The sequence below is a fragment of the Apis laboriosa genome, unplaced genomic scaffold (genome assembly GCF_014066325.1).
Source record: "Apis laboriosa isolate Shangri-la unplaced genomic scaffold, ASM1406632v1 scaffold68_cov148, whole genome shotgun sequence".
NCBI classification, from domain to species: Eukaryota; Metazoa; Arthropoda; class Insecta; order Hymenoptera; family Apidae; genus Apis; species Apis laboriosa.
In genome coordinates, this window is record NW_025224135.1 from 1858313 (window position 1) to 1884905 (window position 26593).

At 24.5% G+C, this 26593-nt stretch overlaps 1 protein-coding gene across 2 annotated transcripts in view; it reads left to right on the top strand.

Moving 5' to 3' along the window:
- LOC122718776 (LON peptidase N-terminal domain and RING finger protein 3) overlaps nucleotides 1–26593 on the top strand; it is a 66743-nt gene that overhangs the window by 36873 nt on the left and 3277 nt on the right. For both annotated transcript variants that reach the window (XM_043944096.1, XM_043944097.1), the window contains 6 exons: nucleotides 9730–9848; nucleotides 11115–11237; nucleotides 17880–18077; nucleotides 21860–21959; nucleotides 23096–23295; nucleotides 25185–25486. In XM_043944096.1, the coding sequence (XP_043800031.1) occupies nucleotides 9730–9848; nucleotides 11115–11237; nucleotides 17880–18077; nucleotides 21860–21959; nucleotides 23096–23295; nucleotides 25185–25486 (1042 nt within the window). The remainder of the gene's footprint in view (nucleotides 1–9729; nucleotides 9849–11114; nucleotides 11238–17879; nucleotides 18078–21859; nucleotides 21960–23095; nucleotides 23296–25184; nucleotides 25487–26593) is intronic.

Here is a 26593-nt window from a genome sequence, read left to right on the forward strand (position 1 = left end):
GATTAGATTAATTTTTACAATGAATTTAAAAATGGACTATGTGAATATTTATATCATCATTTTTATCATTAAAATGAAATCAATTTGATCATATTGTTGATGAAAACAATACAAACTTTGTTTTAAACTTTTATATTACTCGATACTTTATCATATTATTCGATAAATGAAGATAATCTTATATCGAATATTTATTTTGTTATACTTATTAAGATATTTTATTTTATCATGCTACTTGATAAATAGAGAGATACTTAATATAAGAGATGAACTATTAGACTTAGGTTATGTTCATCTCTCCAAAAAAAAGATACACAAAAAAAAAAAATATTTAAAAACGTAATGCCTGAAAAACAAATCGAAATATTTAAATCCAATTGGCTTAGACGCTAACAGTCGAAGAGAATGGCTAGCATGTCGTATGCAAAACGACACGTGTTGTACGCGCGTTGTATGCGCGCCTCACGATTTCCAAGGATGATGCAAACCGGCGCAACATGGGAAGAAATACGCGAGAATACTTTGGCAAGTGGCGTGTCAAGGGACGATGTCGTCCCGGCGCACGTTCCGCTAGCCAACACGTGGAGCATTATTGATCGTTGCCAGAATAGAAGGAGGGAATATAAGTATGGAGAGTGCACGTTGTTGATACGTCGAGGTGTATGTTTTTCACACCTAGCCAATACGCCACATCTGCTTCTACGTCGAACTTGAATTATAATATTTCGAGAAAATCTTGGAACGATGTGATATATTGATCTTTCTATATCATATAAACATATATTTTTACTTGGAAGATTACGTTGGAAATAGAATAGCATTTAAATATTGTTTGTTACATATATACACATAGTCATATAGATTACACTGAAGTAGACAGTTTGGCGTAGACAAGTTGTCTTAAAGAATCTTAATATTCCCGAATATATAATTATTGATTAAAAAAAGAACGTAGAAAGAAAATATCAAAAGTTTAAAGCATTCATAAAAAATAGAGCTGATGATTCAAAGTTTATAGATTAAAAAATGTTCTTTAATTACTAAAGATTAATTACTAAAGATAAAAGCAAAATGTTTGAAAATTATATTCATAATAAAATACATTACATATTATTGCATTCATAAAGAAAATATTTTAAAATTAAACTTCTTCTTTCAGGTGAGATTATATAATATACAATGATACAAATAACTTAATAAACGTCATTTTTAAAAGAAACATTCGACAAATCACTCACTCATAAGAAAATATAATATTACATACAAAAGAAAGCATTCGAATCAAAATTTCATTTTTCTATCATCTTCATTTTTAATCACATAATACACAACTCAAGTAGATGACTCAATGTTTATAGATTAAGGAATATTATCTATCGAATTATTAAACTATAAAAATAAAAATCCAAAAACTACACTTATTCTTAACAAAATATATCACATGTATGTTCAAAAGAAAGCATCTTTCCATTGTCTTTGCTTCGATTCTCCATTCTCCGCGCCCTCGATCGTGGCGCTCAAGTCGCAGGTAGTCGTCCAGCAGTTTGAACGGTGGTCAGGGTCGGGGTGGGAGGAAGCGTGTTTCGGTGTTCTCTCTCTGTAGTGCAGCTGCATCGGACGACGCATCGCTGTTGGATCGAATGGACGTCACCCGTTCCGGCGCAAACAGCCAAGCGTTACGTAAAGGTCGGTCACCCGGCCGCGTACTTCATCGTCGTGCTTGTCGTTGCTGCTGTTTCTCTGTGCTTGCTCCTTCAAGTACTGCGCCCTGTTAACTTAGTCCTTTGTCTTTTCCTTTTTTTACATGATTGTATACGGTTTTTGGTTATTGCTTTTTTTGCGATTTGTGTCGCATGATAAATGTTTAGAATATTTTAGTTTTAATGTGAGGAGAAATAACATAATAGTTGTTATAGGTTATCTTTTTGTTTTTATAATTTGTGTTGTACGATGATCAATGTTTACAATCTTTTAATTTTAATATGAAGAGGAATTAATACAAGAAATCTTTTTTTTTCTTTTCTTATTCTTTTTTTGTGTTTTTAATTGTTTCGAGATTATTATAGTGATCTTTTTCTTTTGTATTTTGTATGACAATGATTTATAGTATTCAGTTGTAATATGACGAGGAATTTTTTTTGTGAAAGAAAGGACATTCTTTATAATTGTTATGGATTCATAAAATAAATATAAGTAAATAATTATTTACAAGTTGATTCAAAATATCAGTGAACTTCGTACTAATGATAAATCAAGGCGCATTTAACCTCAATACAATAAACTATATTTTGAGATATTGTCAGGAATTTGTTGCAAATTAAAAAATTAAAAAATATTTTAAAATAAATAGCAGATTTATGTTTTTATTATCATTTGGGTTTTTCTTATACATCACAAATTTAACAATTATATATAAGTTTTATTATCAATAACTTTTAAAACTATATATTGAATTAATTGAAGAATTTAATGAATTTAATGAATTACCAGAATAGAAAATCAGTGATTCGTTTTTTTTAAATCTAATTAATTATATAAATAACCTAACCTAAATTATTTAATTTTCAATTTTTCAAAATTTCTGAAAATTTTATCATAATATTTTTTATTCTTATATTATTCATTACTCAGAGATAATAATAATATTTATCGCCATGAAAAAGAAAAATAAATAATTAAAACGTATAAATCTGTTACATGAAATCAATGTCTCGTATGTGAAAATTGGAACAATCGTGTTTGCAGATAGTAGAGCAATATTTTACTTATCTTGACTAATGTAGTTCGCTGTATCGATTGGAGATATAACGCATTGCTTGTTCAGTCAACTTGGTAACAAAATTGACAGAGATCTCATATCCGTATTCTCTTTAATAAACTGTTGTGACTTCGAAAGGATATATTTCAACTCTTCGAAACGAACAATTTTTCTCATCGACCTTGTCGCACATACATATCTTTATAAAAATTAAAAATATTTTCGCTTGTGTAATCAAGGAAAATGCTTTATGAATTAGACATGAAGATTAGATTATAAAATGATAATACATTTTTGCGCCGATAAATTTCACGGTTTATTGCTTTGAAGGATAAATCAACTTCGTGTTATTCTTATTAAATTCTGATATATAATTAATTATTATCAATGCACAGTTTCTAAGAATACTTTATCGAGATACTAATACTTTCCGATACGAAATTTATTATTAATATGTATTATTTTAAGAATAGATTTTTCTTAAAATTTTTTTGTTTAATTTCTTTTTTCTAGAATTTATTTTAGATGCTATTCTTTAATTCAATAATGATCAAATGACGATAACTATTTTCATTAATTATCTAGGGAATTGTTTAGTTGAATTCTATATATTTAAAATCAAATATATATTATTTCTGTGCGTTGAATAAAAATAATGAATGAAAATATAATTAATCACTTTTTTTTAATATACATAATTATCTAATTTACAACGAGTAAATAAATTAATAATCAATTATTCGTCAATATGTGACATATATGTGACATTATATTGTTTTAATTTTTATTAAATATAATAATAATTATCGAAATAATTAAATTAAAAATATTTATTATTGAATATCATATAAAAATTAAAAATATTATCGTCAATATCATCGATCCTGTTTATTAATTGGATTCACTGAAAAAAAAAATTTTTTTTTAAATGAATGCAAAAATTGCAACCCTTTTTTAATAATGTTATTAGACACATGTTATTCCGAGAAGAAATAAATCAGTAACCAGACATGCAGTTGTTAAACTCGTTAACGCAACCTCTTTTAAACCATAATCAAGTTGATTAAGTGGGATAAGTGTATAATCGATTATACTCGGTCTTGGCACTTGACTTTGTAGACAGGAAATTGTGACGTAACATAATAGGATCAAATTAATGAATAAATTTATTAATTGTCAATTGTTCAGATGAATCTCATAATTCGGTGAAATTTTCCTTGAAAATGAAGTCGATAATTTTTTTATTATTAAATGAAATAAATAAGTGAAGAAAGAACAGAGAAAATATTATTAAATATTTTTTTCTCTCTCTTTATTATTAAATAAAATAAGAAAAAATATTGTTAAATGAAATAATTTTTTTCTCCTCTCTTTTTATTAAATGGAATAAAAATGAATAAATAAAGAAACGGTAAAGAAAGTATTATGGAACGAAATATTTTTCTCTCTCTCTCTCTCTCTCTTTATTGTTAAATGAAATAAGAATAAAGTTTTCATATTGTGTTCTTTTTTGTCGTCTGATTAAAAATAAATGTCAGTCGATTATCGATCATTGTAATGTTCGTTTTCCATGCTGTGTTGTGCTGATTACATATGTAATCGAGTGACATCAAAAATGCATAATAATAGTAAAAAAAAAAAAAAAAAAAATGGAATAATAAGGCAGCAAAACGAGTATTGTACAAATCGATAATCTACGAACATTCATTTTCAACTGGAAAACTGAATAATGAAAAAGTTTTAATAGCGTTGGAAGTGGAATGAAAAAATCGTAAAATTCTGAAAAGTAATATAGCGTCGTAATCTCGTGTAATATAAAATTGTACAATGCTCCAATCAGTGATAAACTTGAAACTAAAAAAGTTTTAATAGCATTTTATACCATATATTGATTTGAAAATGAAAATTTAAAAAAATAATTAATAATTCTGAAATGTAATCATATAAAATTGTACAATACTTCAATAAATATCAAATTTGGAACTAAAAAACTTTAATAAACTTGTATATAATTGAAATTGATTTAGAAATGAAAAGTAAAAAATCACAAAATTCTCAAAAATAAGAAACATAATATATAACATAAATTCATAAAATACAAAATTGTAATAATATTCTAATGAATAATAAACTTCTAATAACAATTTAGTTGTTCGATATTGAAAATAGAATGGAAACAAAAAATCTTAAAGTTTTAAAAAAAAATAAACCTCAAGTATAAAAATATTTTAAATATTTAATTAAAAATTCTATCACCGTTAAATTTATTTATTTAAAAAAAAAGAATATTCAACTATCTTTCCGATATGAAATTTTTTCATAAAAAGAAATTTGTTTTGAACCGAAGAACAAGATAATGTAGTCAATCGATGGAATCAATTTATTCCAAGAACGAGTTATCAGCCACAATGCTCGACAACAATTTCACACAGACACGAGTAATGATCTGCCCACGCGATTGCCTTCTAAAGAGAAGCAGAAAAACCATAGCCTTCTTAACTGCTTCACTGAATCCGGTATGTCACGTTCTTTTCTCTTTTTTTCTTCGATAAATAGCCTCTTGCGAGTCTCAGACATATCGTTCGAGCATTTTTTCACTGTGAAACACGCATAAAATCAAAGATGTATGCAACAACCTTTCCCTTGAATGTCTGACTAAAGAACACGTGATTGGTCCAGAACGAGATCCAGATGTTTCGTTGAATTGGTTGGATAAATCTTGGTTCATATGCAAGTGTCATTGGAATTTTAAAATGTTATTCTTGTAATCTTGATTGAATCTAAAAATAAATTTCAAATTTTTCTTGTTTAAAGATGAAATTTTTTTGAATTTATAGAGAATTAATGATGATAAAATTATTAATTATTTCAATTTATATTGATTTAAGAAAGGTTAAGAAACATTGTTCTAACCTATATTCAGTTTGTGTTCGTTGATCAATTTGTTCGATTGTGAAATTACTATTATATGTATATGCTAAATCATTGTTAGTCATCGCTATTTAAATTTGAAGTGCAGATACAATTGAGATTAAAAATCTTGAGAGTTCCTCTCGAGAGATATTTTTCGCTAATGATTACTATCCGTTACTATCGGACAGTCATTCTAGTCTCGAATTTTTAAAAGTTTTACTAATATATTTTTAATTAATATTTCAATAAAGTAACTTTTCCTGTTTAATTTTCAAAGGCAATTCTCGAGAGATTAATTTCTTCAAGTAAATACAGTCAAATGTATTCATACTCTCAAATGTATTCATATCTTCGATTATTAACCCAATAGATTATTATAAAAACATATCTTCGAAATGAACTTTCAAGAGTTTTATTTATATGTCAAAAGTATTCATTCATTTGATTATCAATCTGCTAAAATTATCATCATATTCTATTCTACTGTTATTTCAATATTTAATTCTTAAGAAACAATTCTCAAAAGTATTATTTTTAGGTTAGGTTACAAATTTCATAGTAGAACTCTTGAAATTTTTTCTCAAGTGAACATGATCATGATTATGATCATGATCTGAATGTTCAGCACATTTATAAAAAAAATAATTCTTAAACATATTCATATTCATAAATGTATAATAAAGCAAGAATACTACATTATAACAATAAAAAAAATATTCACTTACGAGAGAAGAGTGTATGCTTTAAGCATCTGCCGATACATCCTGGCATTGGTCACAATGTCATTGCCTCCGTCGAGTAGAGACCCTTGCCTGGTCGAGGACGAATTTCCGCCACGCTTGATCACCACCAATGCCAAGTCGAACCGATTCATCGAGTTCCATTTATCAACGGTGACCGCGGCCACTGCATTCTCGTAAATCTTTAAACGCGCTTCTCGCGACAATGTATGAATACTCGATTAACCGGATTCCTTTGTTACCGATCGCGATTGCCATTGATCAATTCTTGTAACTTTGTTATAGAATAGAAGTTTTGTTGAAATAATTTCACGAATGTTGAATAAAAGTTTTTCATTAATGCGTTTTATAAAATCTAAATATTTAAAAAGTACGTTTCTAATGAATTTTCTATAATTAATAAAAATAATTAATACAAATTATTATTAGATTTTATTAAAGCACAAAAATATTGAAAATTGTGAGTATTCTTAATTTTTTGGCTAGGTTAGAATATCATTATTTTAGAAAATTTTTTAGTAAAAAATATATTTAATTGTAAATGGAATTATTATATATAAGTTAATTATATATTCCATATAAATAATTTTTAACTTCTTGCTTTATAATTTCTGAGATATAAATTTTTTATAGGAGGTTAGGTTAAGTATGTAATAAAAATATAATATGTCATATAAATTTTAAAATTTATCGTGAATTTTATTTTATTTTATAAAAATAGCGGAAAATCTGATTTAAAATCTTATTTTTACTTTTTTTATTTTAATCAATTTGAACGAAATTAAAGTATTTTCTGGTGCAATATTTTTTGATTAAAAATTATTATATTATAAGACAAGGAGTTATAATATATAAAAAATGAAATTTTAAACAATTTTTTTTCTTTTTTTCAGTTTTAGAAATATTTGTAAAAAAAAGATTGCTATCACATATATTGTTATAATGCTGCTTATATTATATGATAAAGTTGCAATGCATTAATATAATTCAGAATCTCGTCCTTTATAATATATTTAAAAATCATCGAAATTGAAGAAAAGAAGATAGTTTTTCTGCAATTTTACTTTAATTTCAAATTAATTAGAAAATTAAAAAAAAAAAGAAAAAATGAAAAGCAAAAAATGTATATTAAAAATGATAATAAATTATGAAGAATCCTGAAACGTTTTCATATATTGCAGTTGAACGTGCATTAACTTAGAGGAACGGATGCCATCGAAATCATGACCGCGTACAAACCTATTTCGAGAAAGTTATACGATGTTCGTAGCGTGTCTTCGCATTTGGTTTATATACATGAACGTCTCGTTCATAGTAAACTTTACCTTGAACAAATTATAGGATAAAAATATTGCAATAGATCGATTTCTATGATCAATACATGAGAGGGATAATTGAAACCATTTTTGTTTACATTCGAGATGTGTCTAATGACTTTTTGATATTATAATCTCGTGTTAATGCTCTGTTTTTAGTTAAATCTTCTTATATAACATTTTTATTTTTTGAGATATGTTGATATTTGATGAGGTTGATATTTCAAGTTCTTTTATATTAGGTAAGTTATGTTAATTTTTAATATTTTAAAATGTTTTGTGTTTTTTAGAAATTTAAAATTAGATTTTTTTAAATAAAAATATTAAAAGTTTCGAATAATAGTTAGAATATTTTAATTAATTAAATTATAATTACTAAAATATTGCATTATTATATCAATTATATTGCATTATTAATCAAATTATATTTGATATTATATATATCAAAGAAATAATATCTAGAAAGAACTATATCTAGAAATTTGGAAGAATATTACATTATTAAATTAATAATTTAAATATTAATATTTAATACAACAAATTAAAAATTAATATTTTTTTCTTCCAAATTAAATTATATTTCTTTATAATAAACATTGAAATTTTGCATGATATAATTCTGTATAAGATTTTTTGCTGTTTTTTCAAAAAAATTTTAAATACTTCAATAATAATTCTCATGAATTTTAAAAAAGAAATATTTGATTGCAATCACAAATATAATCAATTCAAAGATTCCATCAAATCCATTTTATCAAGTTGATCAAAATATAAAATATAATTTTATAATCTAATTAATTACTGTAGTTTAATTTAAATTTAAATTATCATATTTTGCACTGTAGATCTTTATCTTTATATAATTCGTTAAAAAATTATATTATATGTATTCCTTGGATTAATTCTGGACGAAGGTCAAATCAATGAAAAAAAAAAAAAATGATTTAACACGTAACACGCTTTCAGAATAAATTTGAGGCGATATGCCTATCTTGTGTTATACAACATTCCTCTTTGTATATAACTTATAAAACGAATTGCATCAACTTATTGAGTAATTATTATTCTGTTTTGTTAAATTTGTTTTAATTTTTCGCAATTTTATTGTGAAAAAGAACTTTGCCAATTTTATCTTTTCTTAAAAGGTTTAAAACTTGTTATAAAAAATTGACAAGTAACATAACCTGTAAAATAACATTAATTTATTGGTTAGTCATTATCATTATCCTATTATTCATTGTATTTATTTTATTAATATATCAATTAATAATATAATCAATAATAAACAAATAATATGTCAATTTATATTATTCTTTTTAGAAAAGGTCCAAAATAATTGAAAATTCTGTGACGACCGACTAATTTCTTAATTTACCAGTTTCTTTATACATTATTCAAACGAAGTGGTTTCTCGTTCAACATTTTCGTCGCGAAATCTCGATAACACGGACGTTTATTGAATAACGATTTAAGAACAGGAATTAATGATTTAGTGAGTTTCGGATATATGGATATTTGTATTCATCAGGAGTAAAACATAAATGAAAATATTTTTGTCTTCGCATCTTTTAAATTTCTTTATTTAATATCGACATATTAATTATTTATCAAATTACAATGTTTGTTTGCACTGTTTGCAATTTTATTTTAAAAAATAACAATATCATCGCTAAAAAGAAATTCATTATAATATAAGATAACAAAGCCAATAAATAAATATTTATCAGGTGATATTAAAATGTTATTCTAAATTTTTCATTAGAAATTTTAAAAAAAACAAAATTAAGAAAACAAAATTAATATTATCTGTTTTTAAAGCATGAAAACACTAATATTTTTGCCACACATGTCACGTGAAATCTTTTCCACAATTTAATCAAGAGGAAAAGGTTTCCAATGGAACAAAAGGGGCGATTTTGTTGCCAAGAGACCCTCCCAATCTCCAACTCTTTGGAGTCAATATTCTAGCAATGCTTTATGTTCGTGTTTCCTCCTGTTTCAGCGCCAAACAGCCCACTCCATCTTAGCAACAGGGCTCACGTTTTGCTCCTGCTGAATAGACCTCAAGCCTCCCTCACGGATGCTGATCATGCTGTTAGGCTACGACCGGACTGGGGCAAGGTGAGAAACTCCTTTTTCCTGTATATATTATCGCGTTAGGATACCGTGTAACGAATAGTAATATATATAGTTTTACACGTTGTATACATGTACATATACATGTAGTTTTTATTTTGCATGAACGAAAAAATTTTAATCTTAATCTTAGTTAAATTTAATATATTTTTTTATCTATTATAAATTTTACTTTTGACTGTGTGTGAAGTGAAAAAATTTTTTTAATATTATTTTAACATAATAATAATTGTGATTTTATTTTATTAACGTATGAATATAATAATTGATTTTTAATTTTGAATTTTTTTTTATTTGTTATACAATTTTTAATCAAAATTTTTTAATACAATGGTGATTCTATGTTTTTGTCTTATTAATATGATTCTATGTCATTAATCTTAAAAAATTGAATTATTAGAAGTTATAATTGGAGTTAGAGAACAGATATCGAGTTATAAATTATTAATTTAATATTGTTAGTATAAAAAGTTTAAAAATTTATTTAAAAAAATGAAATATAAATGAAAACTAAGAAAAATTAAGAAATATTGTATAAAAATGATATTTAGAATATTATACATAAATTATTGGGAATAGAAAATCTTGCTTTCATAAAAATTTCATTCAATTGAATTTTTTCGTATGGAAACTATGATATAAGAAGCACCATGTGTTTTTTCCACTTGGCACGTTGTTCGATCACATGTTTGGCGACATGTATTGTCCCTCTATCCTTAACCCAATCCCAAACCAAATCCTCTCAAACCACGCGTAACATATTTCTTTCAACCTAAATAGGTTAGTTCAGATTTCTGATTCAAAACAAACTTATAAAGAACTTATAAAGAAACGTGACGAGTAAAATAAATTTTCTTCATGTTGTTAGTATAATAAATTTAATATAATGAATTTTCTTCGAGAATCAACATTAAAATTGTACAATTTATTAATATATAATTATAATAACGTATAATAAATTATATTTATAATAATATTTACAATTTCAATCAATATATTTTTTATTATTTCAAATCGATAAAATTTTTAATATTGAATCTAGAATCGAGCCGCAAAATTTAATTAAAATCACGAATAAAATTACTTTAACTTTTTAAAATGTTTGAATAACATTTATTCGTAGTTGAATAACATTTTTCTTCTAATCCAACTTGATCTAATTTTGAGTGTTTGAAGCTTTAAATAATAAATTATTCAAGTGATTTATTAGAATAACTGTTAAAATTTCTTTCATCTTTTATATATTAACAGGGTCATTACAGACGAGGGGTGGCTTTGTCCGCGCTAGGAAGACACGAGGAGGCACTGTTTGCTCTTTGCATTAGCGTCGCTATTGACAAGAATCCTCAAGCTGTGCGTCACGAATTAATCAAGGTATGTCGATTTTTTACGTCAATTTAAATGTTATTTATTATTATTGTATGAACAATGTTCATCTTTCGCGATTACTCCCCATAAAAATCTGTGATTCTTTGATATATATATATATATACATTTATATTAGAGAAAAATATTGAATAAATATAAGATCATTTTTGACTAATATTTTATGATTTTGTTTAAGCGCAAATTTCGTAAATTTGAATATTAAATTTAAAATTCTTTTTTTAATTTTTCAAAGATATTAAATTTACTTTGAATCTTTTTTATGTTTTTTAAAGTAAGACTATAAATGGTTAGAATTATAAAAATTAAATGCTAGAAAAATTACAATATCATAAATCATTAATTTTTACATAAAAATTTTTGTTCTTAAATAAAACATGTTTCTTTTCCAATTATCTGTATATCTTTATCAAATCCCAAAAGGAAGAAAAATAAAAAACAGAGAATCATGACTCTACAGAAACTTGACACTTTTGAATAATATCCACTTTCCACACACACATTTCTCTTCCAATTATCCCATCTCTCGTGTTTTTGATACACAATCATTCTCAAGCTTCCAAAAAAAATAGAATCATGATTTCTCAAAAACTTGATGTCCTTAAATAATATCCATTTTCCATAATACATTTTTCTTCAATTATCTTTCGCATTTCTCATAATGCATAATCCTGAAATCCTAAAAAAAAAAAAAAGAAAAATAAAGAAAAAAATGAGCACGATTACAATAGTTGGCACGAAAATAAAAGATCTCGAGAAAAAGAAATTGTCACGCGACGAACAGAGCGAAACAAGCATATATCTCCTCGCGGGTATAGTTATCATTGCCCTGGGGACAGGTCACTCACCTGGCTATCATATACCGAGTCATTAAGCTACACCACTTCAGACCATACCGGAAATGCTGTCAAGCACACACATTCATTTCTTTTCTGCCTACTACGTTCTCGTGACTCCATCGCTAGTATCTTGATCTTTCACTATACCATGCATTTCAACCATATTAAAATGAGAATAAATGCTCTAGGATTCCTTTCAAAGAGGATTTCATTCCGTAAAAGAAAGAATTGTATACGTGCATCCAGTCATTGACTCTTGAAAATATGATGATGGTTGTGAAAGTAATCAAAGTTGAAATAAAGCAACGAATATTTGAAATATAATTAGAATATTCAGTTGTTTTAAATATTTTATATTTATCTTTGCATTTATGAACATAATACTTAATTCAATACTCATGTAAAATAAATTGTACGTGGAATCTTAAATATTTATATATATTGAATTTTCTATTATCTAAAATTTTTATATTTATCTTATTATGAATTATAAGACAATTATATATGAATCCAATCATTGATTCTTGAAAATATGATGATTATGAGAAAATCAAAATTAAAAATAAAGTAACAAATATTTAAAATGTAATTAGATTGTTTTAATTTTTAATATTTATATCTTATCTGTATTTATATAACTTGTATAGAATTTATTTAATATTTAAATAGTTATATATTTATGTAGGATTTAATTATAATTAATTTGAGTGTATATATTGAATATTTATTGGCTAATATTTAACTTGATGGTAAGAGAATTATATATATTCAGTTGTTAATTCTTTTAGATATGATAATGGTAAGGATTTGTCAGAATTGAAATATTTTTATTGAAATATTAAATTTAAATATTTGTTAATTTGTATTTGTTAAATTAAAAAATGTTTTAGATTATTTTATTATTTTTATTTATCAAGTAATGTGAGAAAAATAGTTTTATTTTGAATGACACAAGTTACTAGCAAATTATTAATTATTTATGTCTTTGTATTTATATAAGATTTAATTATAGTTATATATCTGTATTAAATTTTTTATTTTTATTTAATTTCATTATAAAATAAGATTTAGATGTAATTAAAAAATTAATATATATTAAAAAGATTATATATAAGACATAATTATTATCATCACCAAAATTTAATATATAAAAATCATACTTACCAATATCATAGGTCACGATCAAACAAATTTGTAAACATATTAAAAATTTATCATTTCCAGAAAAAATGGAAAAAGAAAAAAATCAACAACTAATTCAAATTATCATAATTATCTTTTAGATTTTAATAATTATCTAATGAATTTCAACAATGTCGTGTTTTTTTCTACCAAAGAATTGTCTACTATAGATGTGAAAACGAATAATCTAAATATATAAATATTCCACGAATTGACATTCATGAATATCTCAAATCATTAGGTCTGTTCGTACAATTCAATTCTTTATTGTATAATAAATTCGCGAGCTATTCTTACATATTTCAAAAAAAGAAAAAAAAAAAAAAAAGAAAAGAAAAAAAGATGTGAGATCCAAGACCAAAAAAAGCAAATTTATTTCCTTGTTGACCTCACAGATGCCGCATCAGTCGATGATCGTTTGTTTCAATAAGCCTCTATCTTCAGGTGAGTGACCCAAGGCTAGTCCACATTGAAAGCAAGGCCAGTGGTAATCACGTGCAACTCGATATGTTTGAATCGAATTCGTTATACGAATCGTGGTTATAATTTCTCTTCATATTCTTCAGATTTTTCTATATATATTGTTTCTCGTTTGGATTTTTTTTGGATTAATTTTTTTTGAATATTACTTATTTGTTTTCATTATAAATATACAAAGTGTCTCATTTAATTGTGATTTCGATTTTCTCTAATGTTATTCGTAATGTTATTCGGAAAATGTTTCAGATAAAATGAAAAGAAAATTATTTGTTATTAATTTTTTCGTTTCATAAAAGGCAACTTTTTTTTTAAATGAAATTATATGCTTTTTAATGTATCAATCGATACAATTCGATCTAATTTCTTCATCTAAAAAAATATCAATTCATGTATATTCAAAAATTATTAGTTTCAATAGATCTTTTAAATTTTGTAAAATTTAATGATAACTAAGATGTTTTTTTATATACAAATATATATAATTATAAATTAGATAAAAGATAAAATATTAAAAAATATATATTTATTGGAATAATAAAATTTATATAATATTGAAAATTTCAATGAAATTAAGCGTTACCTTATTTACTATACTAGTAAATAAAATATAAAAAAAAAGTCGTGCTTCAAAAAAATATTAGAAAACAGTGTTTTAAAATTATAAAATCTTCCATATAGATTTTCTATGATAAACTACCGACAATGATCGATCGAAAAATAAATCGAGATTAGCGACATTGCCAGAAAAGATTTGTAATTAGAAATTACAAGTTAGGATTCATTGAGCAAGAAAGACGAATTCAATTTCGAATATTCATTATATAACATGAAGACTGGTAGAATCATTGACGCAAACTGCACTGCTACACTTATGTAAGATTCGAGGAATCACTTGAATACTATTCTACACGCGTCTAGAATTCGAATCTAAGGGCAAATATCGCAAAGCCCTCTACTACTTTTTTCAAACGAAAATAGTTCCTCCATTGGAATCCGGCTTAACTTTCATGAAGTTGCACAAAATCTTTATCAATTTTATTGTGTTATATTATTTTTCTTTTTATATTTTTTTTTATTTTTTTTCTTCTATTTTGTAATGAAAAGCAAATATTGTAAATTTTCTTTGATATATTAAATTTAAAATTTTTTTCTTATTTATCTTATTATCAATGTTGTGTAGACATTATTTAAAATTGTTAACGAAATTAGTTTTATTTTTAGTACTATTTTTATCTTAATTAATCATCTTATGCAGATCATTTGATTCGTAAAATTATTGAAACTACGACTCGCATATCAATATTATTTTCTGTTATATAAGCCATGTATATTTTTTTTATTTTAATTAAAAGTTACTTATTAATGGACTGAATTAACGATTGCAAATTTTTTTTGAAACAAGTTTTATGTATGGTATTATGCAACCATGTTTTTCTGAAAACATGACTTATAATGAAGTATAAGAAGAAATATGGTGTTGTTTAAAAAAAAAAAAAAAAAAAAAGTCAAGATTAAATGAAAAATTCTTGAAATTGGAGAAAAGTAAAGGAAAAATATATTTCTCAATTTTAAATTGGAATTGATAAATTATTTCCATCAAATCTATGATTGAGAAAATTACGATTTTTTTTAATTTATTAAATTTAAAATTTTTTTCTTGTTATTTATCTATTTCTATCTAATTTTTTCTTGTTATTTAATGTTGTGTAGATATTATTTAAAATTATTAACGAAAAAAAAATTAGTTTTATTTTTATTACTATTTTTATCTTAATTAATTATCTCTGAAATTTATATTAAATTTGTAATAAATCAGTAAATAATGTTAAAAAAAAAGAAAACCAATAAAATTAAATTTATCTAAATTCTTCTTTTGATATTTTGTAATTAATAACTAATTTCAATTGTAGATTATTGCACATATAAATAATAAACGAGTATATAAATCAACTTTTTCTATAAGAATCGATGAAAAAAAAAAATCGATTCTCAGCCTCGAATAATAAAAATTCTTGTAGAAATTTATTTTTAAAGAAGTCATAATGAAAACGAATCGTGCGATAAGAAATTTTTCGAAGAAGAACAAATTGAAATTGAATCTCAAATAAAAATTTGAAAAATTTATTCAGAAATCGTCTTAAAAATTTTTTTCAAAAAAATATAGGAGTTATCTTTTGAAAAAAATCAAAATTTTATTCCACGAATTGTATTATCGAAATAATATTTTCCATTAAAAAAAAAAAAAAAAAAAAAAGAAAAAAAAAGAAAAAAGAAAAATCGTAAGGAATATTAAATTTTTGAAATATTATTGATGTTTCATCGTACTTGAACTTAAATTTGCGCTTAAACGAAATATACATAACATTTAACTGCCTTATAAATTAAGTATGAAGAGGTAATCACGCTCGATACGTTATTGCTGCGCAATTGATGTACATTGTTCGTACTTATAAGTTACCATTGATAATTATAGAACTGTTATTATATAATAGCCATTCTAGAAGTCGAAGTATTGTCATTTACATCGAGAAATTCTCACGTTCTATTATCACTTCGAGTGTAAACAAAATTTATCGTATACCCTAGTTACGATTCGCCAGAAAACGATATCCGTTGCTTCTCAAACGATCGTCAAATTAATTAAATCGAATCAATTAAAATCATCGATTTATTATAAAATCAATTAAAAATCATGATTTCGAACGGCTTATTGTTTCGAATATAATTCGAAGTGATGAGTAAATAAACGAGTAAAAAAAAATAGTAACAATGAACGAGGATCAATATACAAAATATACAAAAATATACAAAATGTAAAATTTAATGATATATATATATATATTTTTTTTTGCTTATTTATGATAACGATCAGGATTATTAAATATTTCTCTAGGCCAATATCTATGCGATGAAGGAGAATTTGAAGGCATTTATAACTGTCAACTGTTAATTAAAACTCGTGATCAACTTGTTATTTCTGTTTGTCTTTTATTGTTAGTAATTGTTATAATTTATAAAATGTATGATTAAACATAGATTATTATCGTGATATAACATTTCAATGATGGCTATTAGAGAAGCTATTTTACTAAGATTAAAATTCTTTAAAATTTTATTCTAATTTTTTTTTTTTAGTATTTTTTTTGGAAAAGAAAGGAGAGAAATAAGAATTTGAGTTTCAAGAAGTTTCATAAAAGTTTCGAGTTTCAATCCGTCTCTAATTTTTAACAATATATAAAAATTTGTACAGATTATTACGAACACCCTGTATATGTTTGGAAAACTTTCAAAACTTAAAGTTTCAAATTCAAGCGGTTTCGATCCATCCGTATCTTTTATCAAAAACTATTTCTCGTAATTTCTCGTAGAATGTTATCGCAGATTATTAACGAATATCTTATACATATTTTCCAAAGTTTCGAAACTTTCAGATTTAAATTTTAGATTTCGACATTCTATTCATCTTCAATTCTTATCAAAGATTATTTCTTTTTAAATATCATGAGTACACAAAAAAAATCGCAAAGATTATTTAATAGATACTCTATAGAAACTTCATTTTCAGATTCAAGTTTCAGATTATTTAATTCTTACCAAACACTATTTCTCTCCAAATATATTTACGATTATATAAAAATTTGCATAGATTATTAACGAACATCCTATATACAATTTAAAAAATTTCGAGTATTAATCAAAAGTTTCGAATTAATTTTTACCAAAAAAAGCTATTTCTTCTTAAATATGTAAATAGGTAAATAAATAAAAAATTTCACAAATTATTAACAAAGATTAACAAATTATTAAAAAGATTCAATATATACTCTCGAAAGTTTCGACAAATTAATAAAAAAAAATTATTTCTTCTCAAATAAATAAAAAATTATTACAAATTATTAACGAACACCCTATATATATAAGTCACTTATCCAATTTGTAATCGAAACGCAATTGACATTGGCGCGTAATTTTTCGAAATGAACACGAGTTCCATTTGTATCGTAGAAACAGAATTTCTCTATTATGCAAATCCAATGATCCGTGGATCCTTGGACAACAATTAACGAACGAATTTATTGTTCCAAATCACATTACAATTACAAAAGATGTTGTTTGCTATTGTCTCCAGGTGCTGCACAAAGTGTTGTCATCAGGACATCGTCGATATAGCCTCCTTCCATCACGTGCCCCTTACAATCTGACAGAGGGCGCGTCGCGCACCAGAAGTCGCCACCAGTTGATTAATCCCAAGAGAAACCGGAGGGCGGCGTTCAATGCCTCCGACTGCGAGGACAACAGCAGTGGTGGCGAAGAGGAATTCACTCAGGTAAGAATTTTCTTTCTTTCTTCACTTATTTTAAATCACTTTGTGAAATACTACTATGTGAATTTATATTTAATGCTTCAAATTTAAATCTTTCACTCAAGTAAGAATTTTTTTCTTTTTTAGGTATTTTGAATTATTTTGTGAATATACGAAATGTATAGTGAATTTATATTTGATTCTTTAAATTTAAATTTTGTGATTTTGGAAAATTGATAATGTGTCTTTCTGTTCATTTCTTCCAAAGAAATAAAAAATATAATCCTCCAAATGAAAATATGAAAAATTGTGATTTTGAGAGAATTTGTATGAATATCATAGATGGAACTCATCAGTGGAATTCAAATCAAATTTAGTAATATTGGAGTTTAAATCAAAATATGTTATTTGTGATTCTTAGAATAAAAATATGTTGAAAATATAATACTCAATATAAAAATCATAATGGAAATATAGAGAATATAAAATTCATAATGGAATCTTGAATTGAAAAATTGAAAAAATTTTCTCGTTTTAAGAATTTAATAATACTGGAATTTAACTCAAAATATGTTGTAATAGAAATTATAGTGGAAACCAAATGTAGAGAATATAGAACTCAATGTATATAATGGAATTTAAATTAAAATTTTGTGATTTTGAGAATATGAAAAAAAAATATAAATAAATTCTTATACTGAAGTGATTTTAGGATTTGATAATATGTTAAAAATATATTAAATTCATATTAAATTTTAAATTAAAATTGCAAGAATGTACTCATGCTGGATATCAAATCAAAATAATACTTGACTTTTTAATTTTGAAGATGTATCAATTTTATTGGATGATTGTAAGATATCTGTAATTATAATATTTTTTGAGTCATGATTTTTTTTTAAAACAAGTTAAATAATTATGAATTTTAACTTTGACAAATTCTAATTCTAATTCTAATTCTAAGTTAATATTAAACAAATTTAATAGCAAAACAAATTGTTTTAATTAGTGTTTTTAATATTAGAGATGAATATTCTTGTACAATAGACTAACATATAGACTAATATTAGATAGACTAATAATATTAAATAATATTAATAGATAATATATGGATTAATATTTCTAATATTTGAATATAAAATTTTAATATCTATATAGATAGACATTTTGAAGATTTTGTAAAAATTATATAACCATAAAATAAAACGAGTAATATAATAGATAAGAAAATACGTAATAACTCGTAATAGAAACTTGAGGGAAAAAAAGTTTAAAATTTTTTAGAAACTGCTTACAAGAAGAATATTTAAAATTTGATATTTTATTAACGCTCTATGATTACATACAAAAAATGACGTAATATTATGATAATTATCGAAAAATGCTTATAAATTATCAAATTTAACAAGAAATTAATCAATTGTAAATTCGAATTATCTTATAGTAAAAATGTTTAAAAATTACAATTATTACTATTTTATTTTTTTGTTCTGCATATGTGTTAATGCGATTTACATTTTTTTAAAATAAAACAAGAAATCCAAATCCAAATGAAAAAATGAAAAAGAAAAAAATATGAATGGATAATTAACTCGAATTGCACAATAATTTTATTCTCCATTCGAAAAGATTGTTCGTTTACGTAACATGTTTTAGACATTACATTCCTTTTAATACAGAGTAGTTATACTTATACACCGTGATAACTGAATAACCATTTTAAAAGTGATATCATCATTCAGGTACAATTTCATGCTGACTTCGATGCTACTGCAATTAATTTATCAAATCACTTCATTCTCCTCTTGTTACATATATATTCATCACTTGTAAAATTCTGATCAATCGTCTTCTCATGGACATTAAGGATAAACAAAAGAATGTGATATAATTAAAAAAAAAAAAAAAAGAAAAAGAAAGATAATTTAATTACTCAAAATTCTTCATCTTCAATTTTCCAATAATGATTTTTTCAATTTTGAATTTTCCAATTATCATAAGATAAATTATTCGAAATTCTTGATTTCTGATTTTTCAATGATATAATTAAAAAAAAAAAAGAAAAAAGAATTGATTACAATTTTTCCAAATTACGAATTTTCCAACAAATAATTTAATTTATTTCTCAAAATTGATCTCTAATTTAATTCCTCCTTCTTTTATTTAAAGTGATTTTAAATTGTCGACCAATTAATTACAAGCGAACAATCAACTTAATCGCACGAACGAACAAAGTAAATATCAAAGAACGAAGTACTTAATCACCATTTAATCTCAGAAAAGAACAATTACAATTGTTTAATTCAACACGCATTTTCTTTTTCTTTTTCAAATGACACGACACGAACAATCATATCACAGATTATACTCTTCAGTTGTTTTGATCAAGTCACTTTTTTGTTTTGTTTTCAGAAGATTACTGTACTTGCCCGTTTCTAAGTCACGTATATAATGTATAATACGCGCGGAGGGAAGCATGTGATTAAAGATCAATTTGCAATTATTATAGATCAATAGAAATACGGATATATCGAAGGTATAATAAGCAGCTAGTTGATTGGAATTTATATAAATCCGACGTTTCAATTATCTATCAATCTTGCGGCCAGAATAATAAGTTCGTTAACCAATAATCGCATGTCATGTTTAATTACAAATCAGAGTCTCGAATTTTCTCTTTCTATTGTTCTTATTTTTAAACTCCTATCTATCTTATTTCTTTTTTAATACTTTTGGATACGTATTTTGTAATTTAATAGGAGAATTGAATAGAAGATGAAATAAGTTAGGTTAGATTAGTCAGATAAGCAATAATATATTTAATTACAAATCTTTTTGCTTTCTATTAGTTTTATTTTTAGACTTTGAAATTTTATTTTATTTCTCTTTTAATATGTTTGAATTATAGAATTAATATTATATACATTTTGGACAAGTATTTTATAATATATACTTAATAGAGAAATGAATATAGAGTGAAGGTAAGATAAGGTTAAATTTGATATGATAACTATAAGTTAAATAATAGAAATTTTATTATCCTTTAATATAATAATATAAATCTTAATTATCCTTTAATATGTTTGGATATGTATTTTATAATGACTTAATAGACAATTAAAAGAGAGTAATAGTTAGCTAACCAATAATCCTTATATGATTACAAATCATTTGGTTGTGTTTATAATATATATAAAATTCTTTAATTTTATTTTTATATTAAAATTATTAAAAACCGATATACAAATAAATAATAAGAAAAATTATTAAAAATATCAAACATTAAATTACACTAAAATTTAATTATTTATAGTAAGAAATTAATTTATTATTTATAAGAAAAGTATATTTATGTAATATATTTATAAATAAAAAAATATAGATTTATAAATATATTTATATAATAAGAAAGTGTAAGAAAAATTATTAAAAAAGTGAAGAACCAAATTGAAAATTAAAATTTATTATTTTTATAAAAAATATATATAATAACAAAAATATAAATTTTTATATTATTAGATGAACAATTAAAGAATAATCGAAATCTTCGATTGTAAACGCGAACGATAATGTAATTGCAATGATGAGATGGAAAAGAAGCGAAACGAAATATCGAAGAATTAGGTTTCAAACAGATTTTATGGTTGCGTAACTGGTAATCCATTAAACGTTACGCAATAACTTCAGGTCGTCTCGAATAAAGATGAATTGTATTTCAAAGAAAGGATCCCTCTAATCGTGTCAATCCTAATAATTTTAGATTAAAGTTCGCGTTTAATCCAATTATGCTTGTTGATTCATTGCAGACTGTTAGCAGAAGGCTCCTGTCAACCACAGCCCCACAAAACAACGTGAAGCTCCAGGCTGGCCTAGATCGTCTCTACCAAGACATTGAAAAGCTGAAAAGTAAGTTGAAAAAATTAAAAAATTGCAATCTGTATTACAATATAACATAAATTTAAATTTGAAATTTTTTTTTGAATATTATACAATAATATAAATAAAAATAAATAAAAATAATTAAAGTGAAAAATAGTATATAAATAGTAATAGTATATATATAGAAATATTTATTTATGGATACCTTTATATATATGAATAATATTATTAGTTAGTGAATATGATTTAATGCAAATAATAATATTATTCATTTAACGATATCCATTAAATAGAAATGGATAAAAAACATCTATTGAGAAGTAAAAAATATAATTTATATTATTTATTATTATTATACAATAATATTTATTGCAAATAAACAAAAGTGGATTTAAACATTCCTTTTAATAATTTTATAATAATCGTTTTATTATTAATTTATATACTCAATGTTTGATAGATTATATAATATTTTATGTTGAATCAAATATTTGAATTTTTTTTTTGCAAATGTACTTTCTTAAATATGTTTCTTATAAGAATTCAATTCCAACCTGAAAAGGTTACCCGATTAAATTTTATCTGACATTTAGTATTAATAACCACGTTGCACCATGATATGCGAGGCTGAATACGTGCCATTGATAAACAAATCGACGAAGCTACTTAAAAGTAAAGTTCATTCAATATTCTCGTGCAACACGAGAGAAATCTCTTTCATTTAATTTCTGCTGATCTTATTAATTAATAACGTTTTCAGTTTCTTATTCACTATAAATCAAATTAATTTTTATTGTGTCTATCCAATTGAACATTCAAAGATGCATTTATCTCTAAATTTGTCTTATTGTTAATTCTTTCGAATTTTTAGAATTCGACTTTTTCTAATTAATTAGTAGAAAAATCTTTCGTTTTCATCTGATTTCTAAATTTCTCTTTTTTATTTATCAAACGAGAGAAATGAGTGAAATATAGGTTAAGTAAATCTTTCGTTTTTAATTTCTAAATTTTTCTTAATTTATAAAATTATTTCAATTATTTTGGAATCATATTTCTAAAATTGTTTCAATATTATTCTAAAATTTAAAATTATGTAATATAGTTAATATTATTGAGTTGTAAATACATATTGCAATGATTTTTGTTATTGTTACTTTTCATAGGACTCGAAACAAGATCCGCCGAGATTCTCCTTCCGCCTCTTTCCGGTGGTACAGCCGGTGAATTGGACTGCATCTTGTGTTGTCGACTCTTATGGAAACCCGTAACAACTCCATGCGGACATACGTATTGTTGGATGTGTTTGGATCGCTGCTTGGATTATTCCTCGGCCTGTCCTTTATGCGTCACTTCACTTGCCGATGTAAGTAAATATATCTAATAATAAGTAATAATAATAATAATAATAAGTAATAATATATCTAAAAATAATGAATTAAATATTTTTTAAAAATTTTTATTTGAAGAATGGACAATGTGTATTTTAATGTTAATTCGTTATTATTTTACAATCAATATGACGGCCGATGATGCGATAGTAACGCCACTAACGTGATTATTAAATACTAATGTCCTAATATGTTTTTACTTTTTCACATTTCAAATATTCAAATTTTTAAAGCTTTAATTATAATATCGAATAATAAAATAAAAATTGAATAAAGATTATATAATAAAAAATATTAGTAGATAAAATAATCGACAACAAAAAATATATATTTCTGCATAACGAAACTTTTAATTATCGTGATAAAATAGTTAATTCTAATATATGTATACATGTAATCGGTTAATAAGACGAGAAGTTAATTTTGAACTACAATATTTCGTGGAAGAAGAGAGAACACCTGCCCATAAATGAGATATAATGTTTCTTAGCGGTTAATGATGCAGCAGATTGAAATGATTATTGTTTGTGGTCGCTATGGCTGCTCCGTTAGGAGCTTCCGCGTTCGTGCTTTGTCATTACCAATTGTCTCTGCGAGCATCATCGTTAATCACGTTAAATAAATTTTGCGGCTTGCAATCCCGTATCTTTCACGTAACCCTTCCTCGTATCGTGTTACATTATTATGCAACGCTTTGTGACCGTTACTCTCGTGCAATCCTGTTTTTCTCCTTTTCCTTCCTTCTAATCTTTCTTTCATCTTTACCATCTATAGTTAAAAGTTGATAAATTTAATTCCTTTTCAAGAAGGAAATTTTAAACAAACTATTCTTATTAATTTTAAGAAAAGAAAAACACTATGAATGTGTCTTAATTTTCAATATATAATATTATTATTGTATTGTTGCGTTGTAATATAATAAATATATTGTGCTTCTTTATTGGACATCTATAATTTTCTAATTTAATGAATTATAATTTTTTAGAGATACATGTTAAGTATAGAATATAATGCTTTTTTGTAAAGATAAATTTGTTAGTTATTATTAATAATAATATAATTTCTTATATATTCATACATAAGGATAATAATGTTTTTAACAATTTCAAACTTTAACTATGATTATAATATTAAACATACTTCTATGCATACTTCTTTAAAACGTTCAATTACATTATGTAATGATAATATAATTTTTTATATATTTTCAAATATAAATATACACCAATCTTTCCAACATCAAACTCCTTATTTCAACCAATTACAAAATCAAACATATTTCTATATTACATTTCTTTTCAACTTTCAATTGCATTATTAACGATATTATAATCTTTCATATATTTTCAAACACAGAAACATCAAACGTTTCCTCAAACTTTAATTATGTACAAATTTGAATATACTCTTATATAAGACTCATTTGAAGTAATTTGATTGCGTTACTAACGACGATCTAATCTCTTATATATTCTTAAATAGCAAGCAAAAATAATGTCTTTAACAATTTCAAATTTACTTCAATCACTTACACATATTTCCTTTCAACTGCAATACTAATATCAATTCCAACCTTTTACATATTCTCAAACACAAACATATCAATATTTCCAACAATTCTAAATTTTAATCAATCAAACATATTATTCTCTCAATTATTATCTATTCTCTTAAAATATTCAATTACATTACTAACGACGATTTCTCAAAATAGATAATTTCGAAAAGCTTCAATAGATGAAAGTAGAATTTTGCGAGAAATTGTGAAAATGTCACGAATCCTTGGCAGGAGAAGGGAACCTCTCGAAAAGGACGACGAAGCTTCTGCTCGGCTTAGCGAAATATCGTTTTTTTTTTTTTCCAGTATCTGGCCAGCAGCCAGAAGACAGTGACGGATTTCATAGAGAGGGCTTTGAAAACGGTTGCACCCGTGGAATACGCCTCGAGGGCAGCCAGCCACCGACTAGAGCTCGTCCAAGGACTTGGCCTTCTGGGTAGTGAGCAGATCGCTGTTTTCGTTTGCACCACAGCATTTCCATGTGTCGCATGTCCGTTGTTCGTGTACGAGCCGAGATACAGGTTGATGGTGAGGAGATGCGTGGAGAGCGGTGTCCGCCAGTTTGGTATCGCTGCATGTATTAACCGAGAGGCTACAGGGACCAGAAGGTAATTTTTCTTTGAAATTTTAGTTTGAAGTTTGTTTATGGGAATATACAATTATTAAGACAGATTAATAAATATAATTGAAAAATGTATTATTTATATAAGAAATAGTGCTAGGTTTTTTTAGTAAATTGATTCAATAGTTTTTGAATAATTGTCACAATCATCTTTGAAATTTAAATATGAGAAAATTCATTTAAAAGTTAATTTTGTTTTTATATTCAAATAAAACGTATGTAAAATTTATTTATATAATATGAATTGTATGAATATTTATATGTAAAGAAATTATTTATTATAGATAAATTTATAAAATGTTAGATACAATAATAATTATACTTTTTTAAAGAAAATATAGGATTAATGTTTTATAGTATATATCTATTAATAGAATCTTTATAATTTCATTTACATGGACTTACATAAATAATTTGTGACAAGGTTAAGTTAAATTAGGATCGTTAATGTTTTAATCTTTATAGATATATGTCTCTCTTTTGAATAGAATTTGTAAAGCTTTATTTACATAAATCTATTAAGAATTAAGTAATTCGTGAATCATATAATAGGAATTCTTTAATTTTTTTCTAATTTTTTTGTATAAATAACTAAAATCATATATTTAAATAAATTACATAGTGTGTTAATTTATTTTGTTCATACAGAATTCGCATAATTGGTTATTGATGAAAATTTCAGCAAATGAAATATTGTGACCATGAAATATGCTAGTTGATGTAATATGCTAGCCTGATTGTTATGAAATCTTTAAATGTTTTTTGTCAACTTTCGATATTTCCATATTTTATTATATTTTATTCATCAATATTTATATTTTTAATTATAATGACATTCATCCATTATAATTTATTGTGTCTAAAATAGTATATTTGAAATTAAAATAAAGATTAAAAAAGTATTTAAAATTCTAATAGATTGTATATTTCATCCTAGATATTTAATTCCAAAATATTATTCTTAATAATAAATCATCATCTGCAGACTATTATAAAATATTCTATTATATTATATCACACAATATTTCTTCTTAAAGAGAGAGAAAAAAAAGAAAAAAAAATTGTTTTTCGTTCGAAACAATTTAAAATTTAT